The sequence below is a fragment of the Protopterus annectens genome, chromosome 14.part0, assembly GCF_019279795.1.
Source record: "Protopterus annectens isolate FY-2018-M chromosome 14.part0, PAN1.0, whole genome shotgun sequence".
NCBI classification, from domain to species: Eukaryota; Metazoa; Chordata; order Ceratodontiformes; family Protopteridae; genus Protopterus; species Protopterus annectens.
In genome coordinates this window covers 901,373,010-901,400,276 of record NC_056748.1, presented here as the reverse complement: position 1 = coordinate 901,400,276, position 27,267 = coordinate 901,373,010, and the positions used below count along the sequence as shown (strand labels likewise).

The 27,267-nt window shown below is 42.7% G+C and overlaps 1 protein-coding gene across 1 annotated transcript in view; it reads left to right on the top strand.

The window, feature by feature from the left end:
- KIF11 (kinesin family member 11) overlaps positions 1-27,267 on the top strand; it is a 1,847,788-nt gene that overhangs the window by 418,789 nt on the left and 1,401,732 nt on the right. The window contains exon 6 of the mRNA XM_044055639.1: positions 1,080-1,265. Within this exon, the coding sequence (XP_043911574.1) occupies positions 1,080-1,265 (186 nt within the window). The remainder of the gene's footprint in view (positions 1-1,079; positions 1,266-27,267) is intronic.

Sequence of the window (27,267 nt, the reverse complement as noted above, 5' to 3'; positions counted from 1 at the left end):
TGGATTTCTTTGAGAAGGTTAGTAAAGCTATGGATGAAGGCAAAATGGTTCACACTGCCTGCCGTGACCTGGCCAAAGAATTTGACAAAATAACCCACTCTGGTATTGTCAAACTCAAGAGGTTGGGTACAAACCAGTGTCACTTGTTGGATAGCCAACTGGCTCACAGATGGGACCCAAGTTAGTCCCACTCTAGTCAAGTCACAAGTGGAGTCCCTCAGGGTTTGTATGCCCCCCCCCAAAAAAAAAACACTGTACAATCGTGTTAACCTGCAGGTGAAACAGATGATTTATTATGCTATATATTTAACACTAAGTATTTTGACCATCTTGCCTATGTTCTATAACAGTAATCTGGTCACATTTTTGACGGATATCTTGGTCTTAGAATTTCTTAATGTTTTGGAAATCATGTTGTACTTCAGTAATTTTGCAAAACTCCCAGGTGACTATTTTTGTAACTGTTCTTGCAAAACTGCAAGCTAACACTGTTTTGTGACCGCTGTAAAATGTGAAATTGCTGCTCTGCTTATCCTTGTGCATGTGTACATGTATTTGTGAATTGTATGTAAATGGTGTCTAGCTGTAGTGTATTTCAGTTTGCAGGTTATATGAGTTATTAAGCTGAAGATGGGACAGTTTTGACTGTGCTATATTAAAATTGAGTCCGTATGGAGACTTCAATTGTAGCAGGATAGCTTGAACGTTTATAGCACCTCTGTACTGGCTTAAGACATTTGTAGAAGTTTACTGATTCAGAGAACTTCATGGTTGCATGGTAATTCAGAGACTTGAAGATGGAGGGATGTATTTGTAGGTTACTTTCTCAATTCCCACCAAAAGCAATGCGCTGTTCTCCGCTAGCCGACTTGTTTGCCATTTTATGTGCAGAGTGAGGTCCGCACAACACTTGTTACTCTACAGCTGCTGTTGGTAGAAGTGTGCAGAGGCTTTTTTAGTGGACTAGTGCTGTTCAGATGGTATGGAGAATAATCTGTGTAAAATTCAGTTTTCTTGATGCTATGTGGAATTAAATATTTTGGATAGTTTTACTAGGGTTTTTAAACTCTCTTTTTAAGGATCCCTTGGCTGGTATCATTCCTCGTACTCTACATCAAATCTTTGAGAAACTGACTGAGAGTAATACAGAATTTTCTGTTAAAGTCTCCTTGTTGGAGATTTACAATGAGGAATTGTTTGATCTGCTAAGCCCATCTCCTGATGTTGGGGAGCGACTACAGATTTTTGATGATCCTCGAAACAAGGTAACAAAATGGAAACGTTTGGGTTGACTTTACTACTTATAATAAAGTTCTTTGTAGTACATTTTGTTTTTGCTCAATGTATTCTTGTACAAGTATATTTTTTGTAGCAGGTGCTGTATTGGTACTGGAAATCTGTTACTGATTTTTGTCAAATTTTACTTAAATATTCATGTGCAGTTGTAGAGAAATTTTACTTTGTTGCGTATTCCAGTGCAGTTGTAGATGTCCTTCACTGTAGTAAAAGATGGACTAATTATAGTCAGAGTGAATGATGCACTTTATTTACGTACACTTCACAACATTTACAATGTTAATTACAGATTTTAATTTCTGGGTGCACACAACTGTGTACAATATGCATTACCTGAGGAATAAGTGGACTTTGTCATGAGTGAAATAGAACAGATCTTAAAATTAAAAGCACAATTTTGTGCAGGGGATAAACCTCTTTACCCCCCACATCCCGATTGCACAATCTCAGCTTTTATGTACAATAGTAGAACTGGAAAATTTCCCTTCCTACTTTTCTGTGATCTTGCATGCACAGTAGCTGGCAATGTAAGAAATCTTCAATATTTTGAAGACTCAACTGCTACCATACATAAGAATTGTGTTTTAAACTGTTTTTTTATTAACAATTTCAGTGGTCGTGTTGCTTGGCTTCAAGAATTTATTAGGGTGCTAACATCATTACTTTCAGTGAAGCTCTTGACCATTCCCTGAAGACTAAGGCTACAAATCATGCTTTTCTAATACTGCGTTACAAGGAAGGAAGAAAGTGTAGCAAAACTTGGCTCTCTATTACCCCCTCCCCATTGAAGACTACTTAATTGTTTTGAGTATCCCTTTCATGACAAACTAGTGGAAATCCATTATTAATTGGGACAGATAGTTTTGGGTATTGTGACGAAGCTGTCAATATTTGCACCACTGACTGACCATGCTGTAGAAGTATAGTAGGTTTTGTAGTTGGCTTTGGCCAATGTCTATTAAAGATTTCTGTAAAGGAGTGTGAGGGCTATTATTTTTTTTCTTGTGTTCAAATTTCTTGGAGGGGTTTTCCCTGAATTTACATATAAACAGTTCATTAGATCACTACTGCTGTAGCCTAATGTATGTGGGTTATATCCTGCCAAGGGTAAAAGACCTTTTGTTTAAAACTGACTGCTGGATTCTGTTTCTACTGCCAAGGGTATGACAACTTGCCAGTATTGAAAGCTTTAGGGTCAGTGGTTAGGGTCCCAATTGCACAGAACTTTCTGGCAAAGAAATTTGCTCCTGTAACTGGCTGAGTAATTTATGGTTGGCTAGCAGTTATTCGAGACTGGGACAAAGTGTTTTCCAGAAGGATACTTTCGCAAACTTTGAAAAATTCCTGAATTTTAATTTCTCTGAGTAGTGTTCGAGGGAATTTCTTGTACTAATTTCCTCGTTAGAACAATAGGGAATGTACTAGAGGATTTTGTCTTAATTATCCGCTGGTGGTAGTCTAGTTCTGAAGAATAACTTCAGTGGATGGTTTAATTGCTTTTGTTTCTCAGGTAACAAAATATTCCTTGATAAGGTTTTACTGGTGTCTGTATCAAGCAGCTACTACTAGGTCATTTAAGAGAATTTGCATGGTTGTTTATAAACTTGCTGCAGATGTCCATGAAAGCAAGTTTATCCTGTGTGGTTGCAACCTTCTTTTGAAGTTTAATTTTTTTTCCGTATCAGGACCCTTTTTATGAAGAAGGCAAAAACAGCTACAACATGTTAACAGGCAAAAACACACTTTAAAATTAATGGCAAGGCGAGTTCAAAAGGGAGAGGAACCACTCAGAACCAAAGCCAGGCCAAAAAGGCTAAATATATGCCCCTCCTAGATCTGACCTAGCAATCTTTTTAAATATTTTCCAAAGTTTATCTGATGCCTTTGTGGAAAATGCAAACCTAGTCTGACACACGACTTGTGAGAATTGTTCAGCAAGCATACAGGTGTCAGTGGGAGTGCTTTCCTCCATTTCAGAGGATTCTTCCACACCTACCAAACCAGACATCTGTTTGCTCTAGGTATCCACCAAATGCTGTCCCTGGGGTTCATTTCATCAGTGCTCCCAAAACAAACTAGTAATGGATTTTTAACATATTTCTGCTGCCAAAGGAAGGAACGGATACCAGTCCTATATCTTTCCTTTTTCAAGACGCAGTCCCAAAGTTCAAAATGCTCTTAATTCCTTCAAAGGTTGTCATAGCCGAAGCAGGTAGTAGAGCTAAGCTTCCATTATTTATAAAATGCTCCCACATGTGTTTATAATAGCTTCTGACAACTCAAGTCCAGTTCCTGGCCTTAAGGTTTGGCTTGGTTAAGTTTGGCAAAACTGTTTGTACTTAAAGGAAAAGTGGTGAAGGTAGGTTACTGGCATACTAAAACCAGTTGCTTTGGGCAGGTGAAGCTTGTCAACCTGGGAAGTCAACCCACCTAGAAGAAGCTTTAACAATTTAAAACTCCTGCTGCTTTGCGGCAATACCCCAGTCATGGTAAAGACTTGGTGAGTAAACCCCTTGGAAGAATCTGTAGATGGAGCCCCTAGGGCAGTTTGAGGTTGTCCTCGACCTTACTCTAGCAGCTCCTGCAATGACACTGATGCAAAGTTGTATTGGCCTTGCCTTTCCCCTTGGATTAATTCAGTGATGTGGAGAAGTGGGCTTCCTGCTTCTGGGAATCAGCAGCTCTGAAGTAGTTGTCTTCATTTGATTTTCAACCTGTGGGTTACGGATCCGTATTGGATATGACTCTGCTGCATATCCAGCATCTGATTCCTAATGTCTATTTCTATCCATTTTCTACCTCCCTCACGTATTGTCTGTAAATAAATAAAAGAATTCTCCACCTTTTCTATAAAGCGTGTGTGGTGAGTGTACTGAGCCTGGTTTGGAAATGTCTGAGACCCGAAAGCCAGGTTTCAAAGTGCACAGTGTGTGGCCGTAAGCTCTCCCCAGTCAATGGCCTTACTGTGTAGTGTCTGGGGGCATCCCATTTGCAAACCTCTTGTTCCATCATTGCCAGGTTTAATCCCAGAGCGCTGAAGGACGAGAGGGATAAGCTCATCTTGAAAGGCCTACTTCCCTCATCGGGGACTGTAGCCCCTGCAACTCCAGCTTCTACTTCTACCACTTCCCTGGTCTCTGGGACTCAAACTCCTGCTAAGAGGCCCAGAGAAGTGGAGAAGTCAAAACAGGCAGGCTGAGAACTGTCTGCAGACTGCTTTTCTCAGGCCTGGCCACTGCCAAAATCCAGGCCAGCTACTAGACTAGGATTTCCCCAGCTCCACACTCCAGGGTTTTCCCCTGTGCCGGAGGAATCCTGGATCTGGTGTCCCCGTGCAAGCTTCCTCTGTCACTCTAGACTGGTGTCTGTAGCTGTTTTCCTTCCGCTCCATCCGGAGCCTTAGTGAAGCGGAGATGGACAGGATGATGCGGAGGCTCATCTGCACCCAAATTCAGATAAGTCTTGCCTGCCCCCTCTACCTCTGGACTGTGGAGTACGCAGTTTTTTCACCCCAATTACTTCTCTGATCTGACCTTTGATTTTGGAGTCCCTGGATCAGAGGACCCTCTGGGTCGAGTGGTCGGTGCTGATGGTACCTTGTACCTAGACACAGGCCATGACCTTGAAGCATGTTGAATCCTACCAGCTCATTGAGCCATAGCCTCAGATTTGTATCTGAGCGGATGTCTGCTCAGTTTGAGCACAGTATCCCTTTCGATATCTCTGCGCTTGGAGGTTTGGCTCCAGCTCCCCTACCAGGTCAGAAGGGAACAGCTCCTGCTGTCCTTTCTCAGGATGTCCGTTCTCCTTTGATGTGGTGGAGAGGGTCTCCTTTATTTCGAGATCCTCGACTCTCTTGCCCTTTGACTCTGCCCTGACTACCTCTGTCTTGAGTAAGGCTTTGGCCATCCTGCCATTTCAGGGACAGTCTGCTGCCGTGTTATTTCAGGAAGCTCCCGCTTGGGAGGCGCAGGACATTGGTAAGTTCTCTCCAGAGATTCCCACTGAGGATATACCTCACAAATGCATGTGCAAAAGGAGGCACTTCAACTGTCCTACGGAGTCTCACCAAAGAGACTGATTTTGGAGGAAGTGGAAGGTTCCCCTGATCAGTTCCCTCCCCCAGTATGTCTCATTCAAAGACATTGTGGAACTTTTTGTGGGGGACGGGTCTGCCCAGACGCCCACCTCAAACGAGTCAGTGTTCCTCGAGGCATTTGGCGCAGGCCCCTCTACTTCCTGGGGGTCCCTGTTCGCTGATCCTTTAGTGTACCTGATAGCATCTCTGGCATGGAAGGAACCAGACGCTGTAGAGTCTATCCCAAAGTGCCTTTAAAGTATTAAGCCCCAATTTGACAGTACATACTGGAATTAAGGGGTCCCCGGTTGATGCTATGGTGGTGGCAGCTGCCACCAAGAAAGCTTGCGCAGGAGACCTCTAGTTCACCCTCCTGATAGTCAAGGACTTTGGACCAATTTTGGAAGCAGGTGTTGCTTCAGCGACTTTCTGTAAAGAGTGCTGAATTTATAGGTTCATAGGCAAGTACTAGGCTATCTGCTCGAGGGCATCTGTAAGCCTAGCCAGAATGTGTTGTCTTTCGTCGCCCCCTTAGATTAGTTCCCTGTGCCTCTGTCCAGCAGAGCCATTAGTTCCCTGTGCCTCTATCCAGCAGAGCCATTAGTTCCCTGTGCCTCAGTCCAGCAGAGCCACTGCAGTGATTCTCTGGGTAAATTTTCTGTTTCCCATCCACTCGTCAAGGTTTCTCTAAGAGTGTTGGTGAGGGGCTCTGCCTAACGTAAATTGAAATCTGTTCCAAAGCATGGAGAGTCTCTGGGACTGGAATCTTATCCCTCCAGCACGTCTTATTTATAATTGTGGTGAGGTTTAGATCCCTAGAGCATGTGGCTTTGATTTTTTTTTTCAGGTGGAGCATGTCCAATTCTGGGTTGGACATGGCCTTTTGTCAGGCAGAGATCACCACTGAGTAAGCAGTATGCAACAGAGTACAGCTGGAGTTTCAGTCGGGCTGCATAGGGCATCTGTTTGAGGCCAGTAATCCTCTTTGTGAGGTACTTCTGTGGTCTTTCCAGCTGTTGCAGGTGTCTTGTAAGGTACATCCCAAACTGGGGTGTTGTACGCTATGATGGGTCTGATGAGTAGAGGGGCACAATAATCTCTCTTCTAGATGCTAACCCTTTTGTGATTAGGTGGGCCACATAGGATTTTCTAACCACTTTGGCAATATGATTATCAAAGGAGAGATTACTATCTACTTGGGTCCCCAGATCCCTTATTACATTTTCTGTACTTAGGGGACTACCACATATGTGTGTGTTTTTTCCACAGGGGATGACTGTTCAATTTTTGGCATTTAGCTTGAGGCTGTGATTGACACCCAGTATCCATCTCAGTGAGACCCTTCTGGAGGATGTCTGTATCAGCTGGAGAGTCAGTTATGGCCCCCAGTTTGCAGTCTTCTGCGAACTTGATCAGCTATAGTCCTACTGTGCTTGCCTGTACCTCTGAAGTATATGCCAAGCAGGAGGGGTACCAGGACTGAGCCCTGGGGGTGCCTCTTGTAACTGGTTTAGCGTCAGACCTAGCGCCTGCAACTCACACCATGTGGGTTCTATTAGTGAGCTAGTTGGTACCCCATGTCGTGATGTAGGGGTTTATGTTCATGCTGGTGAGCTCGTCTATAATGCCAGAATGGGGAATGGTGTCAAAAGCCTTTGCGAGGTCTAGGTAGGCTGTGTGGACCTCCTTTCCCTCGTCCAAAGCCTTGGTAACTGTCTCAAAGAAGTCTGTCAGGTTTAGGAGGCATGATCTGCCCTTAAAGCCAAACTGGGTAGGGTCCAATGTTTGGAGGTTCCCAATGTGTCTGAGTTCTATGATGATGCACTCCATAGCCTTGCAGACCAGGCTAGTCAGGCTTATGGGGCGATAGTTCCCGGGGTCCATTGTGGCTCCACCTTTGTGGAGCGGGATAACTGTCTGTGCGACACTCTGGGTATGTAGCATGTAGAGAGGCAGAGTTTGAACAGTGTGTCAAGGTGAGGGGTTAGTTCACTTTGGAGTTCGCATAAGACAGCCTGGGACACCGTCTGGTCCCATTGAAGCTGTGTTTTTGGCTTTGGGTAGGGCTGTTTTAACCTGTCAGTGATTGCCGGGGCTCTACATTCTTCTGGTATGGTTATGGGCCCTTTAGGGGGTGAGAGGGGGGTGAAGTTTGCACTAAACCTCTCTGCCAGAATGTGGGCAATATCAGTCGGTTCAGTGTATTTTGTGCCATTCTGCATTAACTCAGAGCAGATCTGAGTGTTTCAACCTAGGTTCTTGACATAGCTAAAGAATGCTTTGTGGTTATCTTGCAGTCCTTGGCAATTTTTCTTTCGAAGGTAGTCTTGGATGATTTTATGAGGGATTGTAGTTTCTTGCGGATACTGATCAGGGTTGTCTTTTTCTTGGAATTTTACTCTCTGTACTAGTTTCCTCCTTTTATTGTATAGCTTGTTTATGGCAGGGGTCCACCAGACTGGCTTCCTTTTCTTGGAGGAGTGAGTCTTTGTTTTGCTTGGGATAAGTATGATCATGCATTCTTGCAGGTGCTCAGAGTGCCTTTGTAAGGGATTCAGCAGCTTGTACAGCGTTGTCCTTCAACATGGGGGCTTTGAACCTTTCCACCTCTGTCTTAAGTAATGTGAAGTTTGCTTTTGATAAGTTTTTTTCACTGGTTTCCTTGATTGGGGGTGGGGGTGGAATGTGGATATCCAGAGTGATTAGTCTATGGTCTGGGTGGGGGTGGAATGTGGATATCCAGAGTGATTAGTCTATGGTCTGATCTAACCAGCGAGAGGTTGATCTCCAGTGTAGAACACCAGTTGCCCATGTTGGTGATGACCAGGTCCAATATGTTGTCACCTCTGGTGGGGTGTTGACCAGTTGATCCAGGGCATTCCGAGTTTTTAAATTCTAGGAAGCATTGGGCAAGGGAGTTAGTACTTGAGTTGTTCTCCCAGTTAATGTTTGGGTAATTGAAATCGCCCAATATTAGGGCGTTTGGCAGGAACTTCATTTTATCCAGTGTTTCCAGAAACGCGGAATGAGGTTCCTGGGTCATGGTGGGTGATTTGTAGCAAGCTACAATTTGAATTGCAGTTTTGCCCGTTTGCACGTGGATGATCTCTGAGGCCGTGCAGCACCACTGAACTGGAGGTGTGGGTATCATTGATGAATATGGATACACCCCATGGCACATGATTCAGTTACAGTGAGACCTGGTGAAGTTCGGTGAGTCAACTCCCGAGTCCATGTCTGTGGAAGATTAAGTCTTCCACTTGTATGACCACTCTGAAGTCCATTGCGAACGCCTCCATGCGTCTTCTCTGCCATGCTACCGAGGGAGCTGCTAGGGCAACTGGTACAGGTGTTGCCATTAGGTGCCACACCTTGATCTGGCTCAGTCAGTTTTCAGAACCCTTCAGGAAGTCTTTCACCAATGTCCTGTATTACGGTTCCTCCCTGTTAGGGAAGTCGGCACGTGAGACTTTGGTCCAGAGTGAGAAGGATGGGAAAACTTGTCATTGGGATCTCCTCCTCCGACCCTCAAAGATCCTTTTCCAGGAATTTAGTGAGGGATTAAAATGTGGTTTTGGAAATCTCTGGCGTTTTCCCAAGACATTCACGACTCGCCTTCTCCTAGAGGCAGAGGGGTCCCAAGCAATTATGGGCCTCAAACCTTTCTTGGACAGACCCACGCAGCAGCCCTGAAAGGTTGCCCAGCTGTCCATCTCTGGAGGCCGTAGGTGTCTGCTTATTGCTACACCTTACAGAGTGGGAGTCCACAACATCGGATCATTCAGTGTTGCAGATCACATCCAGAGGATGTTCAGTCCCATTCTTCGAACCACCTCTCCCACCGAATCACTTCTGGACGTTCCACCTGAGCACAGGGAGGATGCAGCACTGGAACTAGCCAAGGGTAAAAGTGATCGTGGCCACCATAGACTACAACGCTAAGAAAGCAAGTCATCCAACCTGTCCCCCTAGACCACTCTGCATCAGGCATTTATTCCAGGTTCTTTTTGGTGCCAAAGAAAATGGGGGATGCAGGGCCCATTCTGGATCTGTCAAACTTGAGCCAGTCAAGTCACCAAGGAGAAATTCTGGATGGTCACTTCCATCCATCCTGCCCTTTTTGCAGGAGAACTGTGTGCTCGATTGACCTCCAGGACGCGTACCATCGCATGAAGATGGACAAGGTGCTCTGAGGTTTCTCCTCTTCTGGCTAGGAGCCAATCATCCATGCAGAGCTCTCCCCTTTGGTCTCACCACAGCCCCCAGGGTGTTCACCAAAGTGATGGCAGTAGTAGTGGCTCACCTGAGACTCCAGTGCATTCAGGTATTCCCCTACCTGGACGATTGGCTCCTTGCAGCCCCATCCAAGCATCAACTTTGTCAGGAAAGACACTCCTTTCTGTTACTAGCCCAGAGGTTAGGCATCACTATCAATCTCAGCGCGTAGTCTCTGGACCCAGTTCAGACCTTGGGCTTCATTTGGACTGGGTTGGACACTGTCCAGGCGAAAGTTTTACTTATTCCAGACAGGATATGCTGCCTGAAGCTACATGGTCTTTGCATCATGCAATCTCATTCTGACAGCTGAAGTTTTATGGGCGTTGGAGTCTGTGGTGACCACTATCATTCTTCTACCCTTGGCACATCTTCACATGCGGATTCTTCAGTGGACTCTCGCAGTGCAATGGTCACTTCTTGACCTGCCGCTTTCTCATCCTGTTTGAATTTCCCAGAGTGTGCAGGGACTCTGGTGGTGGATTTACTCCCAGGACCTGGTCCGGGAATGTCCCTTTCTTCCTTCATTCTCCAAGGCCACCGTGATTAGACACCTCCCAGCTGGGGTGGAGGGGGGTATTGCTCCGGAAGGACGGTCCAAGGTACGTGGTCCCCTTCAGAGACCAATTTGAACATCAGTGTCCTGGAGATGAGGGTGGTGCTTCTTGCATTGCAGGCTCTCCATGCCCATTTTCTAGGAATGATTGCTATCCAGATGGACGACATGTCCGTGGTCTGGTACATCAATAAACTTGTGGGGGGAGCAGGTCTTACCCTCTGTAGCGAAGCCATAAGTGTGTGGGAATGAGTCATCTCTACCAGCATTTGTTAGCAACACATTATTAGACAGTCCATTCGAGCGAACAGGCTCAGCAGATGTATCCTGATGCCTTATGAGTGGTTTCTGCATCCTTCAGTAGTGGAGTGGATCTTTAGTGGAGTCAGCCTTGCTGCGATCTATTCACATCTCCTTCCAAAGCAAAATGCTGCAAGTTCTTAGCTCTGAGTCCCCCCCCCCGGGGAAACCTCCAGAGACTGACTCATTCTTTGTCCCCTGTATGCTTATCCTCTACTCTTGCTACCAAGATTTCTTCAGAAAGCTTGCAGGTCGGGGAGCCTTGTGATCTTCGTTGCCCTGTTCTGGCCCCGCAAAATCTGGTTTCTCTTTGTGGTGTCATCTAGTAGCTCCACCATTGACGTTGGATCTAGTTCCCCATCCAGACCTGGACAGTTTAAAGCTCACTGCTTGGTTTCTTTAGTTCCTAATATTATCAGGACTTTGGGTTAATCTTCTCCCATTAAAATTCTGGTGGTGGCTCCTACGTCTTCAACCAGGGAAGTCTACCAAAGTAAATGGAAACGTTTTTCTGTATGGGCTTCTCAACGTGCGTTGGTCCTTTTTACTGCTCCAGTTTTGCGGTATTGGAATTATCAAGAATTTCTCAGCGTGGTGCCAGTTCATCCACAAAGTCCAGCTGGCTGCAATTTCTAATTTTCATGTGGGAGGAAATGTGGCTTCCTTAGCTTCTAAACCTTTGCAAGTCCTTTCTTAAAGGTACCTTTCTTCTGAGACCCCCCCCCCCTTCGGTAAAAGACCCTACACCAATGTGGGATCTTACATTACTTCTTCAGGCTTTAGTTTCACCTGCTTTTGAACCAGTAGCTTCGGTGGATTTACAATTCCTGTCATGATTCTCGTTGCCATTACTTCTGCCAGGAGAGTGTTATCCATTAAGGTTCCTAAAGATTTTTCATAAGGACAGCGTGTCTTTGCGTAGAAATCCATCCTTTCTTCCCAAAGTAGCCTCAGAGGTCAATATTAGACTATAAATCTCCCAGTTTTCTTTGCAAATTTCCATAATTGAGAATATAAATTACATTTGTTGGATGTGCAGATGGTTGCATTTCTGTTTGCACAGGACTAAAGCTTTTCGTAAATCTGACTAACTTCATTTCTTACTCAAAACCATTTTTAGGCAATCCAGTTTCTAAAGTTACTATTGCCCACTGGATTTCCTACAATGTGTGTGTATTCTGCCATGGGATTCCCCTTCCAGAACAGGCTAGAGGTTATGCGGCCAGATCATTGTCTGCTGTAGGACCTTTTCGTCTAGATGATAGCCGGATGATTTTTCTGCCCCTACGTGGTCCTCATCTCATACTTTAATATGTTAGGTAGTCCAATCTCACCTTCATTTTTACATATGGGTTCGGAGCCGATCCTCTGCTCAGACTCTGCCGGTTTTCAAGCTGTAAGACTTCTGGTTGGCTCATGGTTAAGCAGGTTTCCCATGGTGCACCAGTACAATCCCCAGATCTAGTTTTCCACGTCTAGTTCGGATGTGCTTCTCTTGGCTCTGGCTAAGTCTTTTACAATTCTTACATTCTTAAGTGGATATTGCATATTTACTGTTTAGTGTGATTTTATATATAGGCCTTAGTAGTTTAGTATCCTGTGTACCAGTTAAGCACCGTTGTGCTTTTTTTGCCTAGATAGTTTTTGGTTGTTCTCTGCTCTTAATTAACAGGGGCTCCTGTTTTATTTGTACTGTTAACTTGTCAGCAGTGATCCGCTAAAGTTGTATTTATAGGATTGCTATTGTAAATTTTTTTTCCTATGTGATTGAACCTGTGTGTCTGTTATATACTTGGTCCGAGTTAGACCACCTAGTTTTCTGTTGCACCGGACTAGGCCTGTTTAACTTAGAGAACCTAGTCCTTGTGTAATTCTGCAGAGCTAGGCCTGTTTTAGAGGACCTAGTCCTCTGTTATTTTCTCTCCCTATTTCTCCTCTGGTTTTGCTTGTGTGTCTGCGGTGTTGAAGGATAGCATGGAGCATAAACCCTCTGGGTTCAAAAAATGCATGAAATGCTCCCAGTAAATGTCCTTAACTGGGATGGTCACAGTAGCTGTCTGCTGCCTGGGAGCCATCCATTTGCAGGAGTCATGCTTGTTCTGTCATGCTTTCTCTGCTATAGTGTTGCAGGAGAGAAAGAACAAGCTGATACTAAGGGGTTTTCTGAAACCATTCTTTGAGGAAGCCTCATCTGGTTTGTCGAACACAAGGCTCATCTACATATCAGTGTTCTGGAGATGAGGACGTTGCTAGCACTTCTGGACCTTCTTCCAGGGATGATTGCGATTCAATTGGACAACATGTCGGTTGTGTGGTATATCAACAAACAGGGCGGTACCAGATCTTACCCACTCTGTCGAGAGGCCATGCGAGTTTGGGAATGGGCAATTTCTTCCCAGCGCTTTCTGGTGGCAACGCGCATTCTGGGGACAACCAACGTGATGGCAGACGAGCTAAGCCAGGCAATCTTACTGCCTCACGAGTGGTCTCTGAAATGGGAAATAGTGGAACAGATTTTCCGGAGGTGGGGACAGCCTTGCTGCAAACTTTTTGCCAGCCCAGTCAATGCCAAGTGCAGCAGCTATTCTTCCTTATTTCCCCCTCCAGGGGGAACACCCAGAGGCACTCTGGTCCACAATTGGCCCACGGGACTTCTATATGCCTTTCCTCCATTTCCTCTTATCCACAAAGTGATTCAGAAAGCCAATTATTCAGAAAGCCAATCTGCTGGGAAGCAAGTTGATCTCATTGCTCCTTACTTTACTTGTCAGGTCTGGTTCCCCTTCCTCGAGCCTCTTCTCCTGGATGATCCTTGCATTCTGGATCCAGTTCTAGATTTACTGACCCACATGGGTTTGCTACATCCCGCTCTCCACACCCTCAAAATTGTCAGCATGGCTGCTCCAGTTCCATCTCTAGTCAGGCTTCATGTTTCTTCATCAGTATCGCATATTCTCTTATCCGTGCATAAACCCTTAACCAAAAGGCTGTATGACAGTAAATGGAAAAGGTTTTCTATTTGAGCACAGAAAATGAACTTGGATCCTTATACCACTCCCATTCCCGTGGTTCTGGAATTCCTTTCGGAGCTTTTTCAACAGGGATCTGCCGTGGCCACCATCAAAGTACAGTTGGTGGCAATATCTCATTTTTATTTGGGGTCCCCAAATGCTTACCTTGTGTCTCATAAGCTATGCAAAACCTTTTTGAGGGAAGCCACTTTACTGAGACCATTACAAGAAGCTGTGGCTTCTTGGGATTTAAATTTTATGTTGTCCAAATTGACATCTCCTCCCTTTGAACCTTCTCACTCATCTTTAAAATATTTGTCTTGGAAGACTGTTTTTAGTAGCTATTACATCAGCCCAGAAGTGTTTTGGTGCTGCAAGCCCTGTCTATTAAGCCACCTTATTTAATCTTTCATAAAGGCAGGGTATCTTTACGTACCAATCCCTCGTTTGTTCTGCCACCGTTAAACCAGTCCATTGAGCTTCCAGTTTTCTTTCCCAATCATTGTAATGCAGCTGCATATCATTTCCACCAGCTGGACGTAGACGGCAACGTTTTTATTTGCAATGGACCAAAGAATTTCAGAAGTCAGACCAGTTATTCATTTTTTTTTCTGACTCCAGATTGGGTTTACCAGTTTCTAAGGTGACATTGGATTTCTAGTTGCATAGCCATCTTCAATTTGGGCGGCAGACCTTTAACCCCTCAGGATCAAGGCTCACTCTACCAGGTCTGTCTACCTCTGCAGCCTTTCAAGCCAGGGTACCACTCTTTGTGCAGCAGCTACGTGGGCTACCCCTACACCTTTATTACTCATAAGCTATATTTGGCATCCATGGGTAGAACATCCTTTGGCTCCACAGTGCTCAGGGGTATTTTCCAATGAGCTAGTCAAGAATAAGGCGCTAGGGAAGCTTTCCCGTATGTAAAAATGAAGGTGAGATTGGACTACCCAACATAAAGAAGTTGTGTACTCACCATAACGTTCCATGTTGGTAGTCCATCTTGCCCTTCATTTTTACCAACCCGCCCTCCTGCCCCCATCCTGGAAGATCTGGAGGTAATTTAATTCTCTTGGTTGGTGACCCTTTAGTATTGGTTTGTTGGTTAGGGTTTTCCCTTTTCTACTGAGCAGCAAACAAGATCTGGGGGTTGCACTGGCTCACCATGGGATACATGCTTAGCCACGAGCCAACCAGAAGTCTTCGAACTTAACAATCGGCCATATCGGAGCAGAGGAACGTCTCCTAACCTGTATGTAAAAATGAAGGGTGAGATATACTACCAACATGGAACATTATGGTGAGTACTTAACTTTTTCACATTATAAATTGGACATAGCATCCAGGAACAGGTTATCTTTTAGGTCCATTGTGCTCCAGGATATCGTTCCTTGAGGGCCTGCCAGGTGTGTAATAGCTGGGGGACTCTGTCCCATAGGTTGAAGACCAAATTAAGACTACAGATAGTTATGTACTTAACATAACTTTCCATCTGAGTAGTTCATTTGTCTTCAACCATTCCCACCCTTTTTCCCCTGACCTTGTCTGATTTGTGTGGAGATGATATAAATATAGAAGTTAAACACCCTCAATATGCCCTTTGTTCTGCTTTGTTTAGAGGCTTTTTTTCTGATGGTGACAAGATCTTGGTGTCGGGCATGAGTAACAGTTTAGGCAGCAAACTCTATCTGAAGGGAGGAATTGGGCATTGTGGGTAAGGGGAGGAGCTGTGAGCTTGGATCAGATGCTGGATGTTCGTGTTTCACTGTTGCAGTCATTACATTAGGGTCACCTGGTTGCAGGTAGCCCTCAGTCGGCCTGATTAACAAAGTCTTGGGTCCTGTCGGTTGCTGTCCCTTCCATGATATCAGGTCGTCAGGGGTATAAAACATGCAGCCAATGCCATTACACCAGTCTTTCTTGCCGTTCGGTGCCCTGAAGCAGTTAGCAAGTGCTGGTCGGCAGACACCTGACATTTCCGTTTTCGAGTTTCAGAACTTAAGTCTTCAACTAAAGCTAGGTACCCCGTTGGAAACTTTTTCTTGCTCCTTACTGATGTCAGTAAAAGTTCAATAATTGCATTACTTGTGGAAAGCAAATACCTCAAAGATTTTCATTCGTGCTGTATTTCTTGCCTAGGCCCTGACCACTACGTACCTTGCTGTCTGTTTTGTGCTTTAATCAGTGCACTATCCATCTGTATATTTTCGCATCTAAATATTTCGGTTCTCTGTTTAATTATCCAGAAATGTCCGTTAGCCATCTGACTACCAGGATTCTGAAAAAACGCAAGGATAGCCATCCGACTACCGAGATTCTGAAAAAACGCAATAGGCTGCCGATGTCCAAAACTACAGACTACGCTTCTAAGCCAGTCGCCAGTTCACCGGTACTCAGTGAGGTGCTTTCGTAGCCCCTGATGCCCACTACTTCTGATTCGCAGGCCTCTACTGAGACCCATTCGGAGTCCGGTATGCCGTGAGATGCTTCATTTATGGGAACCCGCTGATGTCTCTACCGTGGATGGGTCCGGAGCCACTGTGCAGGTACTGGCTTCTGAGGGTGTATTCAGGCCTCTGGAGTTGCATATTAAACCACCTCCTTTACTTGGGCCTAAATCTCGATCCATGTCTAAAAAAACTGACGCCTAGGTCACATGCTCGGGCCTCTATGCCTAAAAAACAAATAAGAATGGCTGAAGATCTAATAACTCTAATCAGGGGTAGCCAACCTCCCCTTCCTAAGAGGTCTAGGACTGAATTTAATTATCAATCTTCTGATCAGGATTCTGTTCTGATTCTTCTGACCTGGATTTGCCCTTATCTACTTATGAGGATTCTAATGCAGAGGACTCTATTCCCTCTGCTTCCCCTCCTGAGGGTTTTTCTTTTGGGGAAACTTTACTTACTCTAAGGGAGCATTTCCACTGGGAAAGCCAGGATTTTTCTTATTTCAAGAGGCTTGGGGATTTCCTTCTCCTGCCTCAGCATAGGCCTTTAGCCATTCCTCCTGTACTGGACATTGTTGCTTTTTCGGAATCTAGTTTGGCCCCTGATTCTTTGCCTCTTGCTCCCAGAAAACCTGACTGACACTACAGGGTCCCAGAGTCCCACAAGTTCCTTTTAAAGAATCCTATTGCAGATCTAAAGACTTTCACAGGGGCCCAAGGGCATTAAGGCTTCTACTGCTAAAAATCCTACCCCTTCTGATACTCCAGTGCGCTGGATAGATGGGGTAAGAAGGTTTAGACTTCTGCAACCTTGGCCATTTGGGCTTTAAACTGCCAGTTTCATATGTTAAAGCATCAGCAACATGTTATTGGGCTGCTTAAACAGAAAATGATTCCTGACTCTCTGGAAAATTACAGGATTTAATGCATTTTGTTGAACTAGTTAGAAAACATAATGCAATGTGGTTTTGATTCATTAATGGCCTCTTGCAGGGCTGCTGTTGCTGGGTTTGTGCTCAGACTGCATGCTTGGCTTAAGGAGCAATCTTTGCCTGATCATGTTAAAGCCAAATTTTTGGATGCTCCTTTAAATCAGTACCGCCTGTTTGGCAACAAGGGTGAGGAAGTTCTTAAAAAGATGGAAGGTAAAGCTAAATCTAAACTGTTAAAAATTTTACAAGTTCAGCCTCCTAGATTTAGTAGGCACTGGCCCTCTAAGAATTGGTCCTTTCCAGCCCCTTCCAGGTCTTTGTAAGCCAAACCCAGACACAGCAAAAACCCCAGGTTTGTGTCCCAAGGGACGCAGAACTAAGCAGTGGGGGGCCTCCACTTCAAAATCTGGGAATAAGACTCCTATGTTAAACTGAATGTCATCCTTTTTAGAATTTCCAAGCGCTTAACTGACTGCCCTTTTGGGGGTGAAGACTGCTCTTCATGCAAAGATTTGGGAACTCGGTACCCAGGACAAATGGGTTTTAAATAGTGTCCCAGGGATACAGGTTTCACTTCCACATGTTGCCAACACCAAGGGGATGGCCGGACTTACCCCCAAAGCAGTGGACAGAGACCCCAAAACAAGTACTTTCTCAAGCATGGGGGGCTATTCAACTGGTACCAGAATAGGAAAAGGGACCAGGTTTCTACTCTAGACTTTTCCCTGGGACCCGGAAAAAACAATTCATGGCGTCCTATCCTGGACCAGTCTACTCTTTTTGGAGATTCCAAAATTTAAGATGCTGACTCTTCAATTACTTCCTATCCTGGGCAAAGATGCCTGGTTGGCAACACTAGATTTAAAAGAAGCATACCTGCACATCCCAATCAAGGGATCTTGCAGAAGATACCCAAGCTTAAAAGCAGGCTACATGCACTATCAGTTCTCTGCACTGCCCTTTGGCTTATCTACTGCGCCCAGGGTTTTCACAAAGTGCCTAGTTCCAGTTATTGCGTTTTGCAGGCAAAGAAGTATTCAAATATAACCATACCTGGACGACTGTCTAATTCAGGCAGAAAATCACTTTACAAAAACATAAGGACCACATCTTCATACCACACAAAAGAAAGGCAAGGAAATCCACCATCAGGACATATGGTTCTTTGTTACAACAGTTCTGGTACCTCGGCTTTTCACTTTCTGCTGGAACATTTACAGCTTCAAAATAAGTCTTTATTTACCATTTTAAACCAACAATAAATCAAAATATCTTAATTACATTAATTACATAATTAAATACTTCACCATACAACCACTTTTCTTTGACAAGTTGCAAACACTCTGAAAGGAAATGTTCATATAAACAATACCCCCGTTGGCAAGAAATTCATAAAATTTAAATGTGACTAATACCTTTTATACAAATTAATATCTACAAATGCGTCAATCTTTGAGATTGTGTACATCCATAACAAATTTCAACATTTAAATACATTCACTTTTAATATATCCTAAACTAATACACATACCAAATGTGAATTCTTAACATTATACATGCTTTTAAACCTGATTTCTAAAACTTTTTCTCAACTTGATATTTTAACTTTTAAAAATTATTCAAATGCCTTACTAAGCTGTATCAAATATTAAGATGGTTTTCCAAATTCATTCCCTGGGGGTATAATGTATGAAAATTATCATTCGACTTTCCAGTTTGTACAACTGATGTTTAAAATTACCACCTAAAGACATGGTGTGCAAGAATGCTAAAAAATAAACCATCTTCCAACCCTTTGTTCTGACAGGAAGTGCATGGCCACTGAACTTTCAAATTTTTTCCTTCTCTCATCACTAAGGTGTTCCATAATGCGCACCTTAACTTTCCTTGTGGTTTGACCAATGTGCCAAAAAATAGGGTCACAATTGCACCCTATAATTTAATTTAAATTGCACCACAACTGTCACAGTTGTAGTATTCATTTGCCCTGTACAGTCTGCCATTGATCTTAGTTCCATCTAAGTTTTTGACCCTATGACAAACTGAACACTTTCTGCAACCTTATGATAATACTCTCGTCCCCATGGCATGAAAATATCTATTTTGAATCTTTAATGTTTAATAATTCTTTTATATTGCAATATCTGCCATAAGGAAGTTGTATGCTTTGGAAACATCCAATGGGAGTGTCATGAATCACAATTTCCCAAGCTTGTTTAACTATGCTCTCCATGTTTGAAAAATTAGAATATCTAGTAAGAAAAAATAACCTTTCTTTTCTTTCATGCTGCTCAATGTTTCCAATTCCACTGCCATGTGAGTAACATTCATTGATACCTATCATACTACCAGTGTTCATGACATTATTTCTAGCCTTTAGCACTGTGTTCACTATACCATCTTTTCTGTAACCTAGTGAATGTATCTTCCAATTTCTTTTCCTTTAAATTTATTTCAGAAGTGTTGGTAAAAATTCTCTTAAATTCACTATAAGGCAGTGAACTGATCAAATGAGGGGGATGCATACTTGTTGCATATAAAAAATTAACTATAGTGGGCTTCCTGTAAGGCTTATATTATACCCTTTTTTTCCATCAACATAAGTGACGTCCAAAAATGAAATGCTATCCCCACCAATTTCCCCAAGTGAGTTTCAACTCAAAAGTCCCATGAAATATACAAATTCTGACATTTCTCCTTTACATATAAATAGTAAATCTATGTACCTCTTATAGTACACTACATTTGTCATAAAGTAATCCTGCCGTAACAAAAACTGATTTTCAAATTCTCCCATATAAACTATGGCATACAAAGGGGCAAAAGCTTGCCTCATCGCAGTACCCCCAGTTTGCAGGATTTATGTTTTTCCACAAAAAATTGCAAGACAATATTCAAGCAAATTCAAAAGAAATGTGGAACGTGGTCCTTCACCTAGTTTTTTGGCCATTGCTTCCATACTTTATCTAATGTTAGGGTATAATGCATTAACATCTACTGTTGCCCAGAAGTAATGATCTTCCCATTTCAAATTTAACAGTTCCTGACAAACTTGTTGGGTGGTCTTAACATGTGATGGAATTGTGACAAACTGTTTTTTTTAAAACGAAAATCCAAAAATGTATCCACATTTTCAAGGAAAGAACCCACCCCGGAAATAACAGGTCTTCCGGGAGGTTTTGACATGCTTTTATGAACTTTAGGAATTGCATACATAAATGGATGTCTAGGTGTTTTAACCATCAGTTTTTGTACGTTCTTATGTTTAAAAAAAACAAGCCTTTCACCATGTTCCAAAATATCTTGTAACTCAATCTTGAATGTATGTAATGGGTTGTGTTGCAGTTCAACATATCCCTCTTCTGATATTGTATTAGAAACCATTTCCTCATATTGCAGCATGTGCATAACCACCCATTTACCTCCCTTATCAGCTGTTTTATATAGTCTTACTCAAATTGCATTGAAGTTCTTGTAAAGTCATCCATTCTTCCTTGGTTAAATTATATCATTCAAATTCCTAACAAAATAAGCATGACCATTTTCCACTTACACAATTTTCGAAAATCTTTATGGCTGGACTACTTTTGGAGGGCATGAAATTACCATCTGATTTGAATCTGGGCATTTCCAAACCATATCCAGTAAAAAGGCTCAGATATGCCACTATTTTTTCTCAAATTTCCATCTGAATCAACTTCATCCAAATTTATGCATGCTTTGTATATTTCATTGTCATAAATAATAAGATTTAATAACTCATCAGATTCTGTATCATATACACCTCCCCAATCAATGAGGCACGACTGATGTTTGAAAAAATACTCTATTCACTTTCCTGCAGAATTTTTTGACATCTATAATCACATCAGCCAAAGATGGGATTCTGATCTGAACAAATTTTGCACCTTGAAGCAATACCTTGTCTGAGATCATAGTATCGGTTAGATGATTTTCAAAGCATTTTCTTCCAATGCATTGGACATTCCACTATCCACATGCACACTATGATCTAAATCCAAAACACTTTTTACCAACACTTCTGAAATAAATTTAAAGGAAAATAATTTAGAAGATACAACCTCTAGGTTACAGAAAAGAGGGTATAGTGAACACATGCTGCTAAAGGCTAGAAATAGTCAACACTGGTGGTATGAGAGTTATCCATGAATGTTCACATGGCAGTGGGATTTGAAACTTTGAGCAGCATAAAAGGATGGAAGACGTTATATTTTTTTACTAGATATTCAAATTCTTCACATATTCTGGAAAACATAGACAAACTTGGGAAATAGTCATTCATGACACTTCCATTGAATGTTTGTTTCCAAAGCATATAACTTTTTCCTATGGCAGATATTGTAATATAAAAGAATTATTAAATATTAAAGATTCAAAATCTAGATATGTTCATGCCATGGGGAAGAGAGTAGGATCATATGGTTGCATAAAGTTTTCAGTTTGTCGTAGGGTCAAAAACTTTAGATGGAACTAAGATCAATGGCAGACTGTAAAGGGCAAATGAATACTAGAACTGTGACAGTTGTTTACATTATAGGGTGTAATTGTGACCCTATTTTTGGTGCATTGGTCAAACCACGTGGAAAGTTAAGGTGCGCATTATTGAACATCTTAGTGATGTGAGAAGGAAAAAACTTGAAAGTCCAGTGGCCATGCACTTCCTGTCAAAACAAAGGGTTGGAAGTTAATTTTAGTATTCTTGCACGCCCCACATCTTTAGGTGGTAATTTTAAGCATCAGTTAAACAAACTGGAAAGTCGAATGATTAATTTTCATACATTATGCCCCCAGAGAATATATCTGGGAAACTATCTTTGATACAGCTTAGTAATGCATTTGAATCCTTATTAAAAGTTAAAATATCAAGTTGAGAAATAGTTTTAGAAATCTAGTTTGAAAGCATGTATAACGTAAGAGTTCACATTTGCTATGTGTATTAATTTATATATTAAAGGTGAATGTATTTGAATGTGGAAATACTTGTTATGGGTGTACACAATCCCGTACAGATATTTTTATGCATTTGTAGATATTAATTTGTATAAAAGGTATTATTCTCATTTAAATATTATGAATTTGCCAACGGGGTATTGTTTATATGTTGAACATTTCCTTTGAGTGTTTCAAGTATTTAATTATGTAATTAATGTAATCAAGATACTTTAATTGATTTACTGTTGGTTTACAATGGTATATAAAGGGACTTATTGGGAAGCTGTAAATGTTCCAGCAGACAGCGAAAAGCTGAGGTACACAATGGTTGTAATAAAGAACCATATGTCCTGATGGTGGATTTCCTTGCCTTTTGTGTTGTATGAATAATTCAGACAAAGCCAGGGCATATATTTGAATCATATGGCCTTTGTACAAAACGTTCTAACTTGTCTGGGGTACACCATAAATGAAGAAATCACACCTGGTACCATGTTAACAAATTATATTTCTGAGCGCAAGCTTGAATACAACTTCCCAGATGGCTTACCTCATGCCAGAGACACAAATTCATTTGACAACCTACTTCAAAGTGGCCACAGAAACCCTCCTGTCTGCAAGCCTTGGGGTTCATGGCCTCTTGCATTCTTCTAATTCCATATGCAAGACCTGCATATGAGGAAACTACAGTGGTATCTAAAAAGCCTATGGTGTCAACATTCTCAGGATCTAGAAACAATGATTCCTATCCTACCTTGCCTACGCCTAGAGTTCCTTTGGAGGAAAGAGGCCTGCCACCAAAACAAGGGACTACCTTTCACACCACCCCCTGCAGCCCAAACTCTACCGGATGCATCAGACTATGCATGGGGGGGCTCACCTGGCAGGGAAGTGCATTCAGGGCAAATAGAACCCAAGTCAAATGCACCTGCATATCAATCAAAAAGAAATGTTAGTTGTACAGAATGCTGACAGCTTTCAAGGACCACATTCTTCCAGGACAACTAATGGTAAAGACGGATAAACACCACTGTTATGTGGTACATAAGCAGGGGGATACGCATTCTTACTCCCTCTGCAGACTAGCAATGGCATTGTGGAACAGCCTTGAGCTACCAAGTGCACCTACAAGCTCAATTCTTGCCAGGAAAATTAAATACACTGGCAGACTAAGTAGAAACCTCATGGACCCACACGAGTGGAAACTGGAACCAATGATTTTCAGTATGCTGACAAGCAAATTGGGGAGCCCAGATATAGACCTGTTTGCCTCTCCCCAGAACTACCAATTGGACAAAGTTTGCACAAGGACTCCCCACAAACAAGCATGGAAAGTAAATGCTCTGACCTTAGCTGGAAAAACATATCCGTCTATGCCTTCCCTCCCCTGCTCTCCAACGTACTACTAAAAATCAAACAGGACAAACCAAGGATGATTGCTCCAGACTGTCCACGCCAACACTGGTACCCCCTCCTGCGCAGTGTCACGGTTACCTCCATGGTGCCTGCCTCAGACTCCTTCCCTGCTGTCTCAGCAGGTCACCCTGATTCTGCACCCACTGCTTTTAACACTGAACCTTGCAGCTTAGCTAATTAATCTCTCCTTTACCCATCCCTCAGAAAACCTGTGATGGATGATATTTTAGAGGCAAGGAGGGCTAGTACTAGAATATCTTGTGCTGAAAAATGGAAAAGATTCTGTGCTTGGAACCAATCTCAAGGGATCAGCACAGTAGCACCCAATTTACCTCAGATTTTACAATCCTTAACCGAGATGCTTCACAAGGGCCTGTCTTTTTCCACCATTAAAATCCACGCCTCAGCCATTTCAGCTCATTTATAACACAGAACCTCCCCTCTTCTCTCATCCACTGCTCAAGCAGTTTCTCAGAGGGGCCAAAAATTCGAGACCACCCAGGAGAGCTCCAACCCCAGCCTGGGACCTTAGCTTAGTCTTGGAGAAACTCACTCTACCTCCTTTTGAGCCAGCTGTTAGTGCAGACTTAAAATTCCTTTCTTGGAAAACAGCTTTCCTTTTAGCAATCACTTCAGCTAGAAGGATATCTGAATTACAGGCCCTTATGGCAGTGGAGCTTTTCATCATCTTTCATGTGGACAGGGTGTCCCTCAGAACCAATCCCTCCATGCCCAAGGTGGTATCAAGTGTGGCTCTTAATCGGTCCATTCATTTGCCAACCTTCTTTCCTAATCCACAGAATAAAGGGGAAACGGATACTGCATTCCTTAGGTGTGCACAGACAACTTAATTTCTACTTGGACAGGATTAAACCTCAAAGGAAATCTGAACTGCTGGTGGCATTTGCTGCAGGGGCAGAGGGGAAGGCTATTTCAAAGCTAACCATTTCTAAATGGATAAGCCATTGCATTAATTTCTGCTATAAGCACCATGGAAAACCTATCCCCCAGGACCTCATTCCACCAGGGCTGCGTCTACCTTCACAACCTTTCCTCAGAGGCTTCCCTACCCAGGTACATCCTAAAAGCTGCTACCTGGAGTTCTGTATGTACTTTGACCAAGCATTATCATTTGCCAATTTTCTCTAAATCCAGTGCTGGCTTTGCCACTGCTGTCTTGCAAGGCCTTATAGCTGGCCTAATGCTATCTAAACTCCTCCCAACCATAGCTTTGGGAATCTACCCAAATGTAATGACTGCAACAGTGAAACATGAAGAACCTAGTACAGTTGTGTACACTTACCATAAATGTAGATGTACGAGTGTATTCACTTTTGCAGTCCTGGTTACCGTCCCTCCAACCCCCTAACTTTTGGCTATACCTCTACTTTCCTTTATGCTTAACAGCGTTTTTGGTGTATTTGCTTTTTTGTTGGAGGTATATCTTAGTGCTTTTATATTTAATTCCTTCCCATTAGGGGGCACCTGACATCTGGGGCAAGAAAAACTGATGTAATGGCGTCTGCTGCATGTTTTATACCCCTGATTACCTGACGTCGTGGAAGGGTCAGCAACTGACAGGACCCAAGACTTTATCAGGCCGACTGAGGGTTACCTGCAAGCAGATAACCCAAATGTAATCACTGCAAAAAGTGAATACACTCAACATCTGCATTTATGGTAAGTGTACACAACTGTACTTCCATTGTGAAAGTGCAGCTGGCAGCTATTTCAAATTTTCATGTCTGCGAGAACATGAATGCCCTGGCCTCTTCCAGATTGTGTAGTGAGTTTCTTAAAGGCACTTTTCTTTTACGCCCTCCAGTTAAGAATCCTGTTTTTCCTTGGGAGCTTACTTTGATTCTTTAGGCCTTGGTTGCTCCCCCCTTTTGAACCTGCAGCTTCAGCGGATTTTAAGTTTCTATCCTGGAAGGCAGCCTTCCTAGTGGCTATTAATTCGGCTAAGAGGGTTTCTGAGCTTTAGGCCTTATCTGCTGTGCCCCCTTAAATGATCTTCCATAAGGATAGGGTTTCTCTCAGCACAAAAGTTTTTTTCTTACCATAAGTGGCATCTGAATGAAACATTAATCAATCTGCCTGTCTTCTTCCCAAGTTTTCAGAACAAAGGTGAATAATACACCGCATTTACTAGATGTTCATAGACAACTTTATTTTTATTTGCACGAAACAAAGCCCTTCTTAAGTCTGGTCAGGTTTGTCCTCCTTTAAGCCTTTTTTGGATAAGGCCCTCTCCAAAGTTTTTTTAGTTAGATGGTCTATACTATGTATTTTGCAAATTTACAAAGACAAAGGATAGTCTCCACATGGTCTGATTTTAAAGCTCACTCTACCAGGTCAATGGCTACGTCTGCTGCTTTCTGGTCTAGGGTGGCACTGGATGACACTTGTGTGGCAGCAACTTGGGCTAAGTAGTGTATCTGCATTTGTCATAAGTTGGGTTTAATCTCTAGAGGGAGAGCATCCTTCGGCTCTGCAATGCTCAGGAATATCCTTCCATGAGGGCCTCCCAGGGGCTTGAGTAGCTGGGGACTCTGTCCCACAGGTTGAGGATAAGTTACTTCAGATAAAGAAGTTATGTACTCACCATAACGTTCCATCTGAGTAGTTATACTTCATTTTTCTAAAAACTGTTCCTCCCTCCTTCCTCTGAACCTTCTCATGTTCTTATGTCATGGTTCCTTTCTAGTTTGAGTTGGTTAGTTTGGTTTGCAGCAAACTCTATCGGAGGGAAGGCAGTAGATGGTGTATTATGGGTAAGGGGAGGAGCTTGGAGCAGATGCTTGTAAAGTTGCCAGCTCAGATCTGAGATGGATCCGAATACCCATAGGTTGAAGAAAAATGAAGTATAACTACTCAGATGGAACATTATGGTGAATACCACTTTTTTACTGTACATTTTCCCAGTTACCTCTTCCCCATCACAACTCCAGCATTTTCTATCTACCCAAGGAAAAATTTTTTGAAGTCTGCTTGGAGTGTAAAAATATCTATGCGAATACTTCCAAGCAAAAATCCTAAACATTTACAGGTTCTGTTTCATACTTGGTAGCTGAACATGCGTCATCCAATCGTTCCTTCGTAAATTGCTTATTGAGGGTCTTCTAACATTGTTTGAAGTTATCACGCAATATCTTGTATGCCATATTAATTCCCATTTTAAGAGCAGCTTCTGTTATAGATTCACTTGGGTTTCCCCTATCCTGTTTGCCTTTACTCTTAAATCAACTCCTGGTGTGGAAAGTAGTCTCTAGCAGTTAGTCCAAATGTCATCTTGGCCTCATTCCATTCTGTTTCTTTCCCCCTCTAGTTATTTGCTCCCAATATCACTGGCTCCTTGTCAGTCTTCCCCAGTAAATTCCATCCCCTCCACCCTATGCTGTGTATCCTTGTCATCTGCAAAATCTTTCTCTGTTCTCATGTTGGCTTAGTTCTTGGAATACTTTCTGCTACTTCATGAATGCAATCTGTGTGGCTGTTCTGGTCTGCATCCAAAATCCCACACACCTTTTTCTTGAACATCTTTCTACTTGCTATGTACACCAGTCTTAATTATGGCTGTAAAATACTTTTTCCAATCAGGTAATCCTAAACCACCTTGTTCTGTTGGAAGGATCAACTTGATTCCACTTGCCTCTTGCCCTCTTCCCCTACCAGGTGACTGACTTTGACTCCTTATTGTCCACAACTTCTCTGGTTGACTAAACATATGCCTGTCTTGTTCTTAAAATTAGAGGAACTAAAAGCGTTTTCACTGCTTGTATCTTACTAACCATATCCGCAAAAGTTTGGTTTCTCAGTTTTTCTTTTGTCTTGCACATCCTTAGCTGCCATAACACAATCCTTTTTGAATCCTTAATCCTAAATACTTTTATCCCATAAACATGGGTATTGCTGAATTAAATCATGTGTTTGTACATAATTTACAGCTATAGACTTAGTTTTATCTTGATTTCAAGTCTTTATGGGGCATAAATACTATC